The 17,965-nt window shown below is 36.9% G+C and overlaps 1 protein-coding gene across 3 annotated transcripts in view; it reads left to right on the top strand.

Annotated features, from left to right (window-relative positions):
- LOC150107299 (fibroblast growth factor receptor 1-like) overlaps nucleotides 1–17,965 on the top strand; it is a 334,528-nt gene that overhangs the window by 243,535 nt on the left and 73,028 nt on the right. For all 3 annotated transcript variants that reach the window (XM_090391806.1, XM_090391807.1, XM_090391804.1), the window contains 2 exons: nucleotides 7,368–7,600; nucleotides 11,719–11,855. In XM_090391806.1, coding sequence (XP_090247932.1) covers nucleotides 7,368–7,600; nucleotides 11,719–11,855 — 370 coding nt within the window. The remainder of the gene's footprint in view (nucleotides 1–7,367; nucleotides 7,601–11,718; nucleotides 11,856–17,965) is intronic.

The raw sequence follows: 17,965 nt of genomic DNA, 5'->3' as shown, positions 1-17,965 counted from the left end.
GTTAGTTTTTCAGCAAACTGAGTTAATGGTTTTACTTAGTTTTTGTGTACATTACAACAATAAATGCAGTTATTAATATAAAAATTACCATTTAGCTGAAACTTAGTTAATTATTTTCATTTCTGCATGAATGAATCAGTAAAAATAATATAGCAACAAACAAGTTTGCAGTCAACATGTTTGACTAGTATGGTATAATACTTGATCACAAACATACTGTGGAAAAGTAGCAGAATTATTATATCTATTATATTTTTATAATTTATTTATTTTGCAAAAATAATCAGGTATTGAAATGGAAACCACAACAGTTGAGAAAATAGGAAGTTTCGGGAACTGTTTCAAAAATGCCACATAAGTTGATTTTTAAGTTGTATCATATGAGTTTGGCGCAAAATGCAGGCAGTTGGAGGAAATAAGTTCATTAGAAATATAGATATCTGACCTTGTTGCTCCAGGAACGGGGAATGAATGTAGGAAGACAAGTAGTGTGATAGGAGAGAATGAAAAAAATATATATATGAATGAGAAAATAATAGTTGATAGTGTGGAAGGTATGAGTGACTGTGAAAGTTTAGGAGATGGTTTTGTTTGGGAGAGTGAATTTAGATTAAGAGTGACTGACCTGCATAGGGAGATAGATGAGCTGAAAGAGGAGGTGGAATGTCTTGTGAATGAGAGCAGAAGTATGAAAGATAAGATTAGGAGAATGGAAGAGATAAATGCAAGGTGAATCAGAGTAGGGGAGAGAGAGAATTTTAGAGTATGAGTGAGAGGTATGGGGGTGCTAGAAGAGGAGAAAATGGAAACAGTAGAAGAGAGGGAATGAGAGAGAGGTATGGGAATGCTAGCAGACGAGAGGATGGAAACAGTAGGAGAGACGGAATGAGAGAGAGATATGGAAGTGCTAGAAGAGGAGAGAATGGAAATGGTAGGAGAGAGATGGAATGAGAGAGAGAGGTATGGGAATGCTAGAAGACGAGAGGATGGAAACAGTAGGAGAGAGAGAGGTATGGGAATGCTAGAAGACGAGAATAGCAGTAGAGGAGAGAGAATGGAAACAATAGGAGAGAGGGAATGGTAAGAGGTATGATGTATGGCGACTCAATGATCCGTGGTGTTCAAGATAGGATGGATATCAAGATAGATTTTTGCTTGGGGTTGTACGGAAGAAGACAGAGAGAGGAAAAATAGTATGCATATTGCCTAGGTATGATAATGATGAGCTGAGCAGAAGAGCAGTGATATTGAATGGCATAATAGTGAGAATGTGTGACAAGAGAGGACTGGTATATGTGGATGCTTGGAGTGCGTTTGAGAAAAGAGAGGAATTGTATACGAGAAACCGCTTACATTTGAATGAGGAAGGACATAGGCATCTGGAGAGATTGCTGTTCTGAAGGAGTCGGTGTGTCCCAGGGAGGATGATAGCAGGGGTGGCCTCTTGTGGGAATGGCTACTTGGGAGAAGGGAGACGATGTCAGGTAACACTAAGCCCAGTGGAGTCTAGAAGGGATAATGCTGGGTATAGAAACAATGGCATTTATATGCTTTATACTAATGCCAGGAGTATCCAGAATAAGGGAGAGGAATTGGTGGCACAGATAGCATCAGCCTGGCCAAAAATTATTGGGATCACTGAGACGTGGTTGACAGAAGGGGACATAACAACAGGAATATAAGTCGCTGGGTATAGCATTTTTCGTCAGGATAGGAGGGGAAAGCTTATCATAAGCAGTGGGGTACTGCTTATGATAAGTGATGACCTATGTCCTCTAAGAGTGGAGGCTTTGGAAGGAAGTGAGACAAATGATTTTGAGAGCATATGGTGTGAGGTAGAGGTAGGCAAGACAGGATATTTAGTGGGGTGTTGCTACAGACCCAGGAGCACAGAGGATGGGGACCAGGAGATGTTTAGACAGCTAAGTTTGGCAAGTGCAAGAAGAATGATTGTTATGGGAGATTTTAACTATAGTAGTATAAATTGGAGAGAGGAAGATGCATGTAGCAATAGGGGAATGGAATTTCTAGAATTCTTGAGGGACAAATGTCTTAGGCAACATGTAACAGAGGGAACAAGAGGTTCAAGAGTTTTGGATTTGGTTATAGCATCAGAAAAGTTGATAATAACTGAGTTGACATCTCTCCCACCAGTTGGAGAAAGTGGCCATATGGTTTTGACTTGGAAAATGAATAGACATGCAAGAGTATCAAAGAGACGGGAACTTATGTGGAATTATAATGCAGGTGATTATAACAGTCTTAGACGTCAACTTCGGGAAGTTTCATGGAGGGAGGAATTGGAATGCCGGGATATCATTAGTGCATGGGAAATTGTGAAAGAATATTTGTTAGCAGCAATGGTAAGTTGTATACCACGAGTGAAGAAGAGGACACGATTTGGAGTAAAATGGATGACAAACAATATTAAATAGGAATTGCATGCAAAAAAGAGGCTATGGAAGAGATATAAGGAGACAGGTGAAGAGAAGATGCATGAAGAATATAAGACACAGACCAGAAGAGTGACTAGTGTGGTAAGGAAAGTGAAACTGGAATATGAGAGGAGATTGGCCCCAAGATCCAAAGAAAATCCTAGGGAATTTTTTAGCTACGTGGCCAGTAGGAGGAGAAATGACTGTGGAATAATGATATTGTGGGATAAAAATGGGAATAGAGTGACTGATGCAGAGGACATAGTGGAATTGTTCACTGAACACTTTATTGGAGTATTTCATCCTAGAGGAGTCAGTTTTAATGCTAGAGGGATAGGGCTGGTTCGAGGTTTAGAGGTACAAGAGGAGAGTGTGTTTCAGATACCGAGTACTCTGGATGTCAGTAGAGCTTTGAGACTGGATGGTATTTCACCACGAGTTTTGAGAGAATGTGCTAGGGAACTGACAGTGCCTTTAACCTGGCTTTTCAATGAAAGTCTGGCTTTGGCAAAGGTGCCCAGGGAATGGAAGGAAGGTAAGATAGTGCCATTGCATAAGGGTGGTAACAGACTGGAAGTGTCTAATTATAGGCCAGTCTGTGTGTCATCAATAGTTTTTAAGATCTTGGAGAAAGTAGTGAGGGACCGTATACAGCATTGGGCAGATGAGGGTAATGTTATCTGTGAGAGTCAACATGGATTTGTGAAAGGGCGCTCTTGTTTTAGCCTTTTATGATAAAGTTACAAGAACATTAGATGAGGGAAAGGCATATACTGCAATTTTCTTAGACTTAGCGAAGGCATTTGACAGGGTGCCACATGATAAGTTGATATTTAAGTTGCAGCACATGGGTCTGGATGTCAGATTGGTCAACTGGATTCAGGATTGGCTGTCTGATAGGTATCAGAGAGTTGTTTATCAGAGAGTAGGTATCTGAGCCCTGTGGGACCCCAAGTGGGGTCCCACAGGGCTCAGTACTAGGACCTATATTGTTTAACCTTTATATCAATGATATTGCAAGGGGAAATTCAGTTGTTTGCGGATGATGCAAAGCTGGGAAGGATTATTAGTAATAGTGCAGATGTGGTAGCCCTGCAAGAGGATTTAAATAAGCTAGATAGATGGGCAAATGAATGGGGGTATCAGTTTAATGCAGCAAAATGTAAGGTCTCAACGTTTGGGAAACATCGATAGGATGCTGCATACTCTATGGGAGGAGTTATACTGGAGAAAGTAGGGGTAATCAATCAATCAGCAAAGGGGTTGATGATTGATAGAAACCTGAAGTTTAGGGGATATATTGCAAAGGTGGTGAATGTAATACAGAGGATTGCTGCAATTATGAGAAGGACACTGACCTGCAGAGATAAGAGGGTTATCATTCCATTGTATAAGTCTCTGATCAGACCACACTTGGACTGTTGTTCTCAGATTTTGGTCCCCAGGATTTGAAGGAGATAAATTAACTGTGGAAAGGATGCAAAGACAGATGACAAAGATGGTTTCAGGACTGTACAAGGATAGTGTGAGGATCGGCTGAGGGAATGTGGACTGCAGAGTTTGGTGGATAGAAGAAGGAGAGGTGATATGATTGAGACTTTTAAACTGTTGAGAGGTGGTTACAGGGTTGACACTGGGGAGTTCTTTTGCTTGGTTGAACAGCGGGAAGGAGTGATGACAAGAGGTGACCCTGGAAGTTACGAAAGGAAACTGTGAGCAAGAGGGTAAGGAGTGGTAAGGAGTGGTTTCTTTGCGTGGAGGGTGGTTGAACCGTGGAATGCATTGCCTGATGGAGTGGTATGAGCGGCGAGAATGGGCAATGAGTTTAAAGAGTGGTATGATAGACTTTGTGTTTCTTAGGGGGGGACCTCACCTCGATGAATCATTTGACTCCATGGAGGCCTGAATAATAATAATAATATCAGGTTAGTCGACTGGATTTGTGATGGACTCTCTGATAGATATCCAAGAGTTGTATATGGGAGAACAGTATAACAGAGTAAGAAAGTTAAAAGTGGGAGTTTCACAGGGTTCAGTGCTGGGATCATTGCTGTTCAATTTTTATGTCAGTGATATTGTCACAGGACTACAGGGAGATGTCCAGTTGTCTGCTGATGATGTGAAGCTTGGGAGAGTTATTAGTAATAGTGTTGGTGTTTTGGTTCTTTAAGAGGATTTGAATAAGCTGAAGGAGTGGGTAAAGTGTGGGGATGTCAGTTTAATGCAACTAAATGACATAAAATTTGAAATACTCCCTTGGTTGAGTTATGCTGGAAAAAATAGAGGAAACAAGGGATATTGGGGTGATAGTGGATAGAGATTTAAAGTTCCAAGGTCATATTGCAAAGGTTCAAAAGATATCTCAGAGAATTGTGGCACTGTTGAGGCAAACATTGACCACAAGAGATAAAAGTGTGCTAGTCCCATTTTATAAAGCTTTGATCAGACCACATCTGAATTTCTGTGCTCAGATCTGGTCACTGGGATTTGAAGGGGATGAGGTAACCTTGGAGAGGGTGCAGAGACAGATAACAAAAATGATATCAGGACTGTGTAATGTTGATTATGAGGATAGATTGAAGTTTGGTGAATTTGATGAATGGAAGGCATAGGGGAGATATGATCAAAACATTTAAGCTGTTGAAGGGTTATCATATTAACACTGAGGAGATTAGTCATATGATAAAACAAGAACAGAAGGCAATCCCAGGAAGTTGCAAAAGGATGTGGTGAGTAAATGGGTAAGAAGTAAGTTATTTGCATGGAGAGTGGTAGAAGCATGGAATGCATTACCTGAGAGGGTGGTGAACGTGCAGCCTGTGAATGATTTTAAGGAGTGGTGTGATATACTTTGTGTTCACTAGTGTTGATCTCCCACGATGAGTCTTGTCATATTACTAAAAATGCTTTTTTTTACATTATTTGGTACTTTATTAAGCACCATCTAGAAATTAATTTGCTAATTTATTCTGTTATCTTTTGATATAATGAGCTTTCTCTTTGCAGCTGTTTGAGGGAGGGCACTAGGTGTTTGAGAGCATTGGATCTGATAATAGCATCAGTAAATACAATGCCTCTGATTGGGGGAAATGACTATGCAGTTCTGGGAAGTTGCTAAACATGTTAATCTCATAAGTCAGGAAAAGATTTGTAGACCTACAAAGTTATGACTTAGGAGAAAGCTTGGGCTACAGAGCAAGAATGTCAGTAGTGCATGAGAAGTGGTTAGGGATTGTTTGAGAGGAGCAGTATCAGATTGTGCATACCCAGAGTCAGGAGAATAAACCTGACTCTGGGTTGCCTTTATATGGAGGGATAAACTTTTATAAGGAGGGAATATAAAGAAAAAAGTGATCAGCACAAATCACAGGCAAGAAAAGTAACTAGTATGGTAATAAAGACTTTTAAATTGTATTATGAAAATAAGTTAACCAAGCCAAAGTAAATCCTAAAGGTTTTTTTGGCTGTGCAGCAAGTAATAGGAAGAATGATTATGGAACCATACATTTAATTAATGTGATAATAATAGGAAAGTGGCAAAAGCAGAGGAAATAATTGTATTATTAAATGATTATTTTGCAAGGGGAGAGTGGATATCATCCAGGTGGGGACTTTGCAGTTGCTGATAAGGAGACTGTATAAAATTGAGATAAATGAACTGGAAGGAACTCAGCACATTGAAAAAATATCAATGTGAATATAGCAGTCTGATGTGATAGTATGTGTGCTATTAGAATATGTAAGAGAACTGGCATTTTCTCTGACAAAGTTGTTTAATCTAACTCTCAGCTCTGGCATGGTTTCAAGAAAGTGAGATAGTTAAAGGCAGCTCAAGACATAAGTAGCAAATTACAAACAAATTAGTATCTCAGGAATGGTGATTAAAGCATTGGAAAAGTTGGTTAAAGATCTAGGAATGGGTGAATAAGAATATTATACTCTATGGTGGACAGCATGGCTTTTGTGAAAAGTGGATCCAGCTTGTCAGTTTATTGACATTTTATAATACAGTTACAGCAAAATTGGATAAGACTAGATTTTTGGTTTGGAGAATGGTGAATGAGTGGAACAGATTGCCATGGGTAGTTGAGTGCTTTGATAGTGAATGAGTTTAGGGAGCGGTATTGATAGGCATTATGTGAATAATGGTTAGCATGGTTCTCCTGTGACGAGTCTTGAAGATACCTTGAAGATTATAATAATAAGTTATGAGTAGGCAGCAATCTTTTTGCTATTATCCAGTTGTTTTGCACTTCTTTAATGAAAAAAAAATACATTTTTTGTTTTTATTTACTATTTTTGCAGGCAATTTGATAATGGTCAATAATGTACAATCTTTTGGTTTGGGGAATGGTGAATGAGTGAAACAGATTGCCATTGGGTAGTTGAGTGCTTTGATAGTGAATGAGTTTAGGGAGTGGTATTGATAACCATTATGTGAATAATGGTTAGCATGGTTCTCCTGTGATGAGTCTTGAAGATTTTTTTTTTTTCGACATCCAAAGGCAATCCATTCCAGTCAATGCACCACTCTATGAGAGAAAAATCTAGTTCCTCTCCCCATTTATTACCTTCATTTTATTTCATTTTTTCAAACTTTCTAAGACTATCATTTGGACTGCTATTTCAAAACTTTGAATTTTTTTTTTTTTTTAACCTAGATGGTGCCATATTAGGACTTTAGTCTTGTGTTGCACACTGCAATTACTTTTACTAGCCCCACTGTTACGCTGGATTGTGGTTGTTTTGCATTTGTAACAAACTTTGTGGTGTGTGCTCTGAAGATGCTGGATATAATACCAGCGAAATATTAGCTTTTAAGTTAATAAATATAGTTATTTTCTTAATCACCTGCGAAATCTATTATAAAAAATGTACAATCTTTTCAAATAAGTTCCCTTTGATGAATTACCATTTCTTTTCTATTTTTAGGGACAGAAATGAATGAAACAGTAGAAGAATTGCCAGTAAAAATAAAAGAAATATTTCCTGGTCTACAAACTTGGATTGTAGTTGTAATAATTGTGATAGGTATTGGCTTTTTAGGGACAGGTATAGCTGTTTTAGCATATAAGACATCATCCATGCAGCAGCAAAAAAAAATTACTCTAATCAATACCCAAAATCATGTCATTATAAAAAAGAAAGTTATTTTAGAAAGACAGGTGAGCTCGTTTCCTATTTATTTATTATTTTGTTGTTACTTCACTCCACTCAATTCTTTCATAAAATACAAAAATGGAAAATTCACATGGAAAATCTTGATGTTTATTTGTAAATTTTTTGTCTTTGTTTCAAAGGCATCTTTTGTACAAAAATGGAACAGCAATTAAACAATAAGAGCCACTTTAGTAGCTAGTATAAGATAACAAAAAATGTCCAATGTTAAAAACTGGTCCTGAGTTAAAAAAAAAAAAAAAAAAATTATTATTAAGAGAGACAGGGACTCATTGAGGGAGGCCACATATTACCCATGCCATCTGTCATACCTGTTTTTGAATTCATTTACACTACTTGCACATAACACAACATCCAAAGGCAATCCATTCCAGTCAATGCACCACTCTATGAGAGAAAATTCTAGTTCCTCTCCCCAATGGTATTCATTCTCAACTTCTAAAGAGGGTGGGAAAGGATGTTCTCTCATCCTTTCCCACCCTCCATAAAATGAAAAATTTCATCTCTGAGTATCTCCTCTTTAACCCTTTCAGAAGTTTGTAAGTCTCAATCACATCATTCTCTTCTTCTCCTGTTTTCTAGTATCTACAGTCCACAACTTATCAATCGGTCTTAATAATCTGTATTCCGCAATCCTGTCATCATTTTTAACACTCTCTCCATTGTCAAAAATTGACTATTGTGCATTGTGCTCAATAGTCAATATTATGGCCTTGTAAAAAGGCAAAAATGACTTCCTTATCCTTACATTTTAAGGTTTGTTTCAGCTTTGCAATTATTATCCTTTTATATTGTATATTTTTATATTATCCTTTTATATTAATATAAAAGGATTATATTATAATATAATCCTTTTATATTATCCTTTTATATGGCACTTGAACTTCAACTTCCTAACAACTAAAACTAGAAGATCCCTAGCCTGATCAGTTTTTCTAGCAAAATCTCATCAATATAATATGACACTGGATATCTCATTATACCAAAAGTGTAATGAGAACATTACTAACATACCCCACGTACTGCTTTTTAATATCTGTCAGTTAGCCATCCTCATATCCTTGCTGATGTTTTATAATCCAATTCCATATTCTCAAATTTATGCAACAGTCTTTCATACTATATAGTCTGTCAAAAGCTTTAGCAAAAACCAAAATTGTCATGGTGTATCCATTCCCCTTTATTCTCAATGATAATGTTATAAAATATGAGAAAGTTACTCCAACATGACCTTCCCTTAGTTAACCCATGCTGTTCATTGCAAATAGAGATTCTCTCTAAACCTCTTTCTGAATGAGAGTCCTAATCAACTTTTCCAAAATCTTCACCACCACTCCAGAAATAATGATAGGTTGATAGTTGAATGTATCAGTCTTTGCACCACCCTTGTGCAATGGGATTACTATACATTCTTTCCACTCGTAATCTTCCCTGTTCAGAGACTCAAATTATAGAGCCTGGGTTAGGAATAGCCAGTTCAGCTGAATGCTCTTTTAGCATCTGTGCTGATATCCCATCAGTCCCTATTGCCAAATTCTTATTCGGTTTGTGCAACTGCTCTAGTAGCTTCTTCTCATACATCTGAGTTTCTTGATCCAGTGAAGAGGTAGCAGTAAGCTTAATGTTGCATACACCAGGTTTATAGCTTTTAGCAAAATGGGCACAATGCATACATTTCATTTAAAGATTGATATGATAAGATCAGGAACCTAAAAGCATAAGTTTTTTGTCCACATAATGTTGTTTCCTACTTAACTGCCATTTTATCAACAGACTTCGTAATTGGAGGGGAGAGGACCTTACAAGTTTTTCTATACTGTATATTCTTCACTGGCACTTTTAAGTATGCATTTCTAAAATTATGTTTTAATAACTTACATTTTGCTGCATTAAACCGATACCCCCATTCATTTGCCCATCTGTCTAGCTTATTCAAACCCGCTTGCATGACAACCACATCTGCACTATTACTAATAACCCTTCCCAGCTTCACATCATCTGCAAACAACTGAATATCCCCCATATTAAAAATGGAGATATTAAAAAGAGCCTTAACATTATCATATCAAGTTAGATAAGTAGAACTAATCTAAGTTATAACTTACACAACATGGGAAAGAAATAAATGAAAAATAAATAAATAAATAAAACGGGTTTCCAAGGATGAACAGAAAGTCCAGATGAGACCAGAATATAGGTGGGATAATGCAGTTAGTGAGATTAAATGCCTGCAGTAGACACTGCAAGAGCAGTATCTACTGCAGGCCTGACAAATAACAGATTTATTTGGAAGAAAATTATTGATAGGAAGCTTGTAATAATGAACACTTAACTGTGCAGGACAGTCATTGTATATCAGGAAACAATATAACTTTATAACACAATTATTAAGAAGAAAGAGTATTCAGTTTTACAAGAATAAGATCATTTTATAGATATTATTTCTGGAAAATTTAGGCAAAATAGCCATAAAAATTAATAATCATTTTATTTTTATTAATTCATGTTTAAAGTTATTAACAGTTAAAATAATTAAAAGGAATACAAAAAAAATTACTAAGAAAGTTTCCTAAAGAAAATTAAGTAAAAATGATCTTGGAGCTTTCTCTTGCAAGTAGAATATTTTCCACACTGATTAAATTTGTATTTTAGCAAAGCCTTTGATAGTGTTCCACATACAGCCTACTGATTAAAATGTACCAAATGAATATTAATGGTTATCTAGTGAGATGGATGGGAAATTGGTTGATTGACAAATGACAGGAAGTAGTGTTTTAAGGAGAGTCTCTTCAAAGAGCCAGCTTGTTAGGAGCATGATATCACAACTTTGGTGTTTGGATCCTTGTTGTTTAACACATCCATAAACAATCTTGTTTCAATATTAAAAGAGTAGTCAATTGTTTGGATGACCTAAGTTCTTTATAGGATGAACTTTAAGACATTGGAAGATTGGACAAGAAATGAGGATTTAAAATTTAATGTTAACAAATGCAAGTATGTCTGATTCAATAATATAATATTATATGAATATAAGTTGAATGTACAATCTTTAGAAAAAGTTGATGAATACTAAGATTTGGATATTTTGATTGACAGCAAATTTAAGTACAGGAATCAGAACAGTAAGGCTCACTAAAATTGTGGCATTATTAAAAGAAGCTTCACTTGTGGGAGTAAAATAACGATACCATTATAGAAGTTTTTAGTCAGGCAGATATTGGATTGCTTTACTCATCAAAGTTTTTAATAGATGTCAAGAAATGTATGATGATAATTATGAGAATCAGATTACTAGTTTGATGAATTCAGCTAACAAGAGGCAGTGGAAATGTGACTGAAGTTTATAAGTTAATTCAAAACATACAAAAGATGAGTTTGCTTCATTTGGCCATACTAGGCTCAGGTAGAAGGCATAAAAAAGTTAGCAAAGAAAGAAAAAAAATTCATTTTTTATGGTTTGAGTGGAAAATATCTGGAACAGTCATCTAAAAATTATCTAACACAGTTTTAATTGTTAATGATAGTTATGGCTAGAGGATAGATTAATTAAAATGTAACTACTGTATATTGATTATGTAATTTGGCATTCTTGAATGTTGGTATTGTTATGTCTGTGTTAAAAAAAAAAAAAAATTATGAAAAAAAAATGTTTAAATGGATGGTGAGTCACTGAATGATAAACTGAGGAGATAAACTTAGTGAATCTCCACAAGTTATTTTGTATGCCACTAGGGATTTTTTTTTATTTATTTAGTTATTTTTTGAGATATTTAGTCTGACTGGCAGTGGAGTTAGTTTTCCCCTGGGTGCTCTCACAAACATAAAAATTGACTCTGAACACATTTTGATATTAGTTACATGTGTGTTCTAGTATGAATTGAGATATTTCATTTCATTGCCATGCAGTGGATGGACATAAGTCTCCTGATGGAATGCTGATAATAATAACATGCTAACATAAGTAATTAAACATTTTGAGTCCAGTCAAGAGTCTAGTAACAAGCTGCTCCAGCAAAAGATATCAAGTTATTCTCTGTCCTATAATCTTCAAGAATCTCAGTGTTTTATTACACAGAAAAAGAGTGATTTAAGTTTGTATTTACAGGATTCCGATAATTCTAACACTTCAGTTGCCCCTCTAGTGAAGATTGACTGCCCTCGAGGACGCTTATCATCAGAACTAACTACTGTTTCAGAATATGAACTTCCTCTCGATCCTGAATGGGAATTTCTTCGTGAGCGGTAAGCAAGTTTGTTTTATATGAATCTGATAAGATTTTTAAAAGTGTCATTAACACATACCAGCCAATGAATTAGAAACTTTTATTTAACACTGTGCTGAACCTCCTTTAGCCCCATTACATCACATATGCAGTTTGGCATTGATTCCACGAGGTGTTGGATTGCATCCATGTCTACAACATACACATACCAGGCAATCACCAGACAATCCTTTAACTAGCTCAGATTTGACGAAAGAGGACTTTGCTCCCTTTCCACAAAAGATAGATAGTGGAATTTGCTGTCACGATCACTGAACCACTGCTGAACAATTCTTGCACAATGGGCAGTAGAATTGTTGTTCATGAAACAACAGTCACCAGCTGGATGAATTTGATTGGCAACAATGGCCAAATATTCCTTGGACACCTGAACTTCCAACAATATCAGAGGACCCATTCCGGACCAAAAGAACATGCCTCCAGCATCTTGAGTTGTGTTTACAAGGCAAGCTGAGTTCACTGCTTCATGAGGCTCCTGCCAAACTCTGCATATTGTTGGTACAGAAAAAGATGTACCATGATGCTTTGGACCACATGACTGTTTTCCAATCTTCCAGTGTCCAGTCATGGTGTTCTTGATACTACTGTATATGAACTTTCCGATACTTTGCAGAAATCAGTGGTTTCCATAGGCATGCGACTGCCACTACTGAGATCAAAATCACTGTCATCTGAGTTTATATGGACAAACAGAACTTCCTGTGTGCAGCAGTTGACTGAAGCATTTAATGAAGGCTGTTCCTGACCCATATCTCACTGAACTATGTGCAGGGAATTGAAGAGGATCAGTATTGGCAGTCACATGCCTATTAGGAAACTATGATTTCTGCAAAGAACCAGAAAGTTCATCTACAGTGGTGTCAGGAACACTGTGACTGGACACTAGAAGACTGGAAAAAAGTCATGGTCCAATGAGACAGGTTCATTTCCTTCTGTACTGATAGTAGGCAGAGAGTTTGGCAGGAGTCCCATGAAGGAATGAACTCTTGTAAACACAAACTCAAGCTGCCGGAGGTGGTGTCATGGTGTGGGTGCATGTTCTGTTGGTAGGTGTCCTCCAAGGAATATCTGACCATTGTTGCTGATCAAGTCCATCCTTCAATGTTGACCTTTTATCTAGTAGGTGACTTCTGCTGTTTCATGGACAACAATGCTACTGTTCATCATACAAGAATTGTTCACAGTGGTTCAGTGAGCATGACAGTGAATTCCATCGTTTGTGGCCACCACAAAGCTCTGATCTGAATCCCATTGAGAATGTATGGGACATGTTAAAAAAAACAGATCTGGGGACAAGGTCCTCTTCTGTCAAATCTGAGTCAGTTAAAGGACTGTCTTGTAGAAGTAGATGTAATCCAGCATCTTGTGGAATCTATGGTGGTATAAAAGTCTCACGGTGGCTGCACTGCATAGTTCAGAAAGCCTGAACAGAGGGACGAATTCCTAATGATTGGAGTAGATCTCTCATAGTACCCATATATAAAAAAGGGAAATAAAACCAAATGTGAGAATTACAGAGGTATTTCCCTACTGAGTGTTCCTGGCAAGATCTATGCAAGTGTACTTGAGAAATGGTTGAGAAGAATTGTGGAAGAAAAGCTTGGTGAAGAACAAGCTGGATTCAGGCCAAATAGAGGCTGTCAGGATCAGATCTTCACTTTACGACAAATAGTGGAGAAATCACGGGAATATAACAAAGATCTGTATTTAAGTTTTGTCGATTTGGAAAAGGCATATGACAAGGTGCCAAGAGAGAAGCTATTCAATATGCTACAGTTATATGGTGTCAATGGGGCATTATATCAAGCAATACTTAGTCTTTATTTGAGTTGTAAGTCAGCAGTTAGAATTGAAGGAAGTACAGGAAGATGGTTTAATGTTAAATCTGGTGTGAGACAAGGGTGTACATTATCCCCTCTTTTATTCATTATCTATATGGATCACATTATGATGGAAAGTTGTATTAAACATGATATCAAAATTGGAGATGTTAATGTCAGCTCTTTGCTTTATGCGGATGATGTTATACTTCTAAATAAATCTGCTACAAGTCTGCAAGATTCTCTGACTAAATTGAATAACTGTTGTAATAGATATGGTATGAAGGTCAGCAATAAAAAGACAAAGACAATGAAAATAGGCAGAATCATTGAAAATGTCGAGTGTGTTGTGAATGGAGAACCTGTGGAACAAGTAAAACATTTCAGCTACTTAGGCACGATTTTTACTGAAGATGGTAAATTAAATATAGAAATAGACAACATAATCAGCAATGCTGGTATGGTGGGAAGTCAATTGAATAAATTCATATGGAATAAGAGAGAAATTAGTTGGAACACTAAATTAGCTGTATACAAGACAATGTTCAAACCAGTTTTAACTTATGGATCTGAGAGCTGGGTCAGAAGTAAAACACTTGACTAAAGACTAGAGACCGCAGATATGAGAGTCCTGAGAAAGATTAGAGGCGTGAACAGATGGCATCAATGGCAACATCATATTAAAAAACGAGGATATTAGGAAAGTTGTCAGCATCCAGCAATGCGTTAGCAGAGCTAATCTCAGGTGGTATGATCACTTAAACCGAATGGGCGAAGAAAGATTAGCAAAACAAGTGTTCTCTGCCAGGTTGGCAGCAAAACGACCCAGAGGAAGACCAAGATATAGGTGGATTGATACGGTACAAAATGCCTTAGACGATAGAAATATAAGACCTGATAATGTTGGAGTCTTGACAAGTAACAGACTGATTTGGAGGAAAATTGTAGATAGAAAGTTAATAATGATGTAATTTTTTTTCATGTAGTACTATCATATCCTGTACACCCCTTGAGGGTACATGGCAGGAATTTGATGACGATGATGATTGTTTTCTAAATATAAGTTTACCGGAACTCTACCATCTCATAACACAAGAAAATCGAAACATACCGGGCTTTTGAAGCTCTGTTCTTTTAGTTTTGACAAACGGATATTATATATATCAAATGGAAATAAAACATTAAATATTAAAGCAAAGGTGAAAAAAAGTTTAAAAATATACCTTAATTTTCACCTTAATACCTTAATGTTCCAAACAGTTTCCAAATTGGGCTCATCACGAGTTCGTTCCTTACTTTCGTGTCTATTGCTAGATGCCTGCCTTTCAGGAACCAGGAATTGACATATGGTAAGGGTTGAAAAACATGCAGAGAGAGACCCAACCAGCTTGATGAACGTGTATTCACAGTCTTCATTTGTAGAGAAGCTCTTGTTGGTGTGATAATCAGATTCATCTGGGAAAAGCCACGCTCACATTCTGCAGTAGAAATGGGGATGTTGTTGATAGTGTTTATTAATTGCAATGGTGCAGCAGGGATTTTCTTCTCTGTCAGGAATTCACGAAAACCTCTAACAACCTGTCATGCTGGAATTCTTAGCCTCTTGCAAACTCTCCACTGCAGTCTCACTGAAAATAACATTCCTTTCAGCACCGTGTGGCCAACATTCTGGATACAACACTTTTGTCCATTCTGGAATTTGCATCTCTTCTGCAGATAGAAGGCGATTTTCCATTTGTTGTTTCAAGCAGTCATAAAATTTTGTAGGATCAAGAGAATGATTCACATTTGTTGATCGACTGGATACCGTCTTCTCCAAAGTCATTCCTTTAAAGTTCAGATTTTCAACTGCTTGTACAGCTTCACAATAAAAAGGTCTGCCATTGGCTTTCCTGTTTTTCAAACAGCTGAATCTGCCTTGATATACTGCTATGAGCTTTGTAGAGTGTAATATCCCTTGCTTGCAGTTCAACACTAAGCTCTGACAATTCTTGGAGAGCATCGCACATCAATCCAAGATCCAAAACAAAATCAACACTTGTTATTTTCTTCGAAAGGCCTTTATACATTACTCTTTCAGATTTGTCTCTGTTTTCATCTTGTTTTGCTGCTGTAAAATGAGCCACAAATACTTCATAATCCTTCCACACTGCAGAAACACTTCTAAAACTAGAAGCCACCCAACGTGTAATTAAAACTCTTCCAATTTTGAAGATCTCCTTGTCAAGATCTTCAGCTATTTTGCCTAGTTCTTTGACATTTTTGGGTGACTGGTAATAGAGACAGTCAAGTTTGTCAAGAAATGAGTTGAAGTGGCTGATTTGTTCTGAGAAGTCTTTTTTTATAACATCACCAATAGAGAGCTCGACTCTATGGTTGGCATAATGCCAAACCAAAATGTGAGGATAATGTTCCTTAATCAAAGCCGCTACTCCTTTTTTCATACCCAACATCACAGCCAAACATTACAGGCAATGGCAACAAGATTTTCTTCAAATAATCATCATGAAACCCCAATTCATTAAGGTTATTCATCAAGCTATGGAAAATACCTTGTGCAGATACAATTTCTAACTCTACAATGTCAATAAAAATATTTGTGTGTTGCCCAATATCAGGTATTATTGTGCATACATATATTATTAATGATGACAACTGGCTAATAGTGGTGCTTTCATCAATCAAAAGGGAAATCTCACAGTTTGACTATTATTTTTTTAAAAAGGATTTATTTCATTTCAGTTCCAATATGATTTGTTATATTGATACAAGCATTTGCAGAATGTAGAATTCAACCCATGTCACTGCCATTCAATTCTTGGAGGTCAATTTCTGATTCAAAGTCATTGAAATCCTTGGTTTTCTTTGCAACTTTATATGCTGTTCTGAAGATTCTACAAGTGACTTCTTTCTCATGTTCAAATGCTTCTGAATAAGCTACCTCCAGTTTTCGTTCTTTTGCAGATTCTTTAATTTTAGCGAGGCATAGGAGTGACCATTCTATCCTCGTATTTCGGTTATGAAATCCAAGCATGCTTGGAAGGTTGTGGGCCTTAAAGGCCTGTTAAAGCCATTGGGATAGATTTAATTTTAGCAGCAGCAATGTGAGCTGAACTGTTCTTATGATCATGAATTTTTTTACATAGTGAAGTCATTTGCTCGTTTTTATTCCTACCATAATGAGAAATTTGAATATTTGTCCATGGCTTTGAAATATTCATACCTTGCTTATTCCTTTCTACTCCCAAATTTGTGACTTCCTTACATATTTTACAGCCAATGTTTTTATTCTCCACCAACAGCCATTCATTTTTGTTGACCACTAGACCACACTCTAGACCAAAAATCAGCTTTTTGGTCTAGAGTCCAACAGTCAGGCAAATCTTCTTGTATGTCTTTACTCGTCATAGTAGTTGTTGTAACAACCGTAGGAGCCACATGTTTTATCCCTCCAGTTTTTGTATCACTGTCCATTGGGTCTGTTTTTGCCCCATCATTATCACTATACTTACTGTTCTTGAGCTTTAACTTTTAGTTGCCGGAGCAGAAGAGAAAAATTGTGTTATTTTACTATACATCGCGTAAAACTGGTGAAACTTCCATGAAACATGTTAACCTCACTCACCCACATTGTAAAAGTGCGAGGCTACTTGTATGCTTGTTCACATGTTCCGCTTCTGGTAACTACCATAACTTCTGGCCAACTATCGATTCTAATCGAAAACTTCGATCTTCAAGGTTCAGTGTCAACAACAACACAAGATGGCAGCACTAGATTGGATGAACCAAAGATGACCCTTGATTTACATTGTCAACGATCATAACTAAGAATTTAAAATGGAGGCAGTCCTAGTTTTGAAATACTTATAAAATATGTGTTTAGGGACCATTAAAGTCCTAAAAGCTTACTGGAATGCGTTTCGGCTGGAAAAAAAGACAGGGTTTATGATCTCTTTCTGGCAAAAAGATACAGGGGGAATTGTATGTTGGGCAGTTGGAATGACTAGGGGGCATTTGCCATTGTCAGTTATGCGTGCATTAGAAACAAAGTGTAAAGCCAGGCGATTAGCTTTTTCCGTGGGTGATGTTGCAATTGAGCCATCTGTGTATGATAAGGGTAGGAGTAGTGTAGGACAAAAGTTGCAACAATTGCTTTGGCAAGAGAGCAAAAGGCATGGCTACCGCTAGGATAGGCCGCAAGTTTCCTGCTTTTTGGCTGTTCAAATTCTGTTTTGGAATCAAACTGAAC

This window comes from Typopeltis vanoorti, chromosome 4 (genome assembly GCF_054136105.1).
Source record: "Typopeltis vanoorti isolate ZY-2024b chromosome 4, IOZ_Tvanoo_1.0, whole genome shotgun sequence".
Taxonomy (NCBI): Eukaryota; Metazoa; Arthropoda; class Arachnida; order Uropygi; family Thelyphonidae; genus Typopeltis; species Typopeltis vanoorti.
The sequence above is the reverse complement of the archived record's forward strand: the minus strand, read 5'-3'. Positions and strand labels throughout refer to the sequence as shown.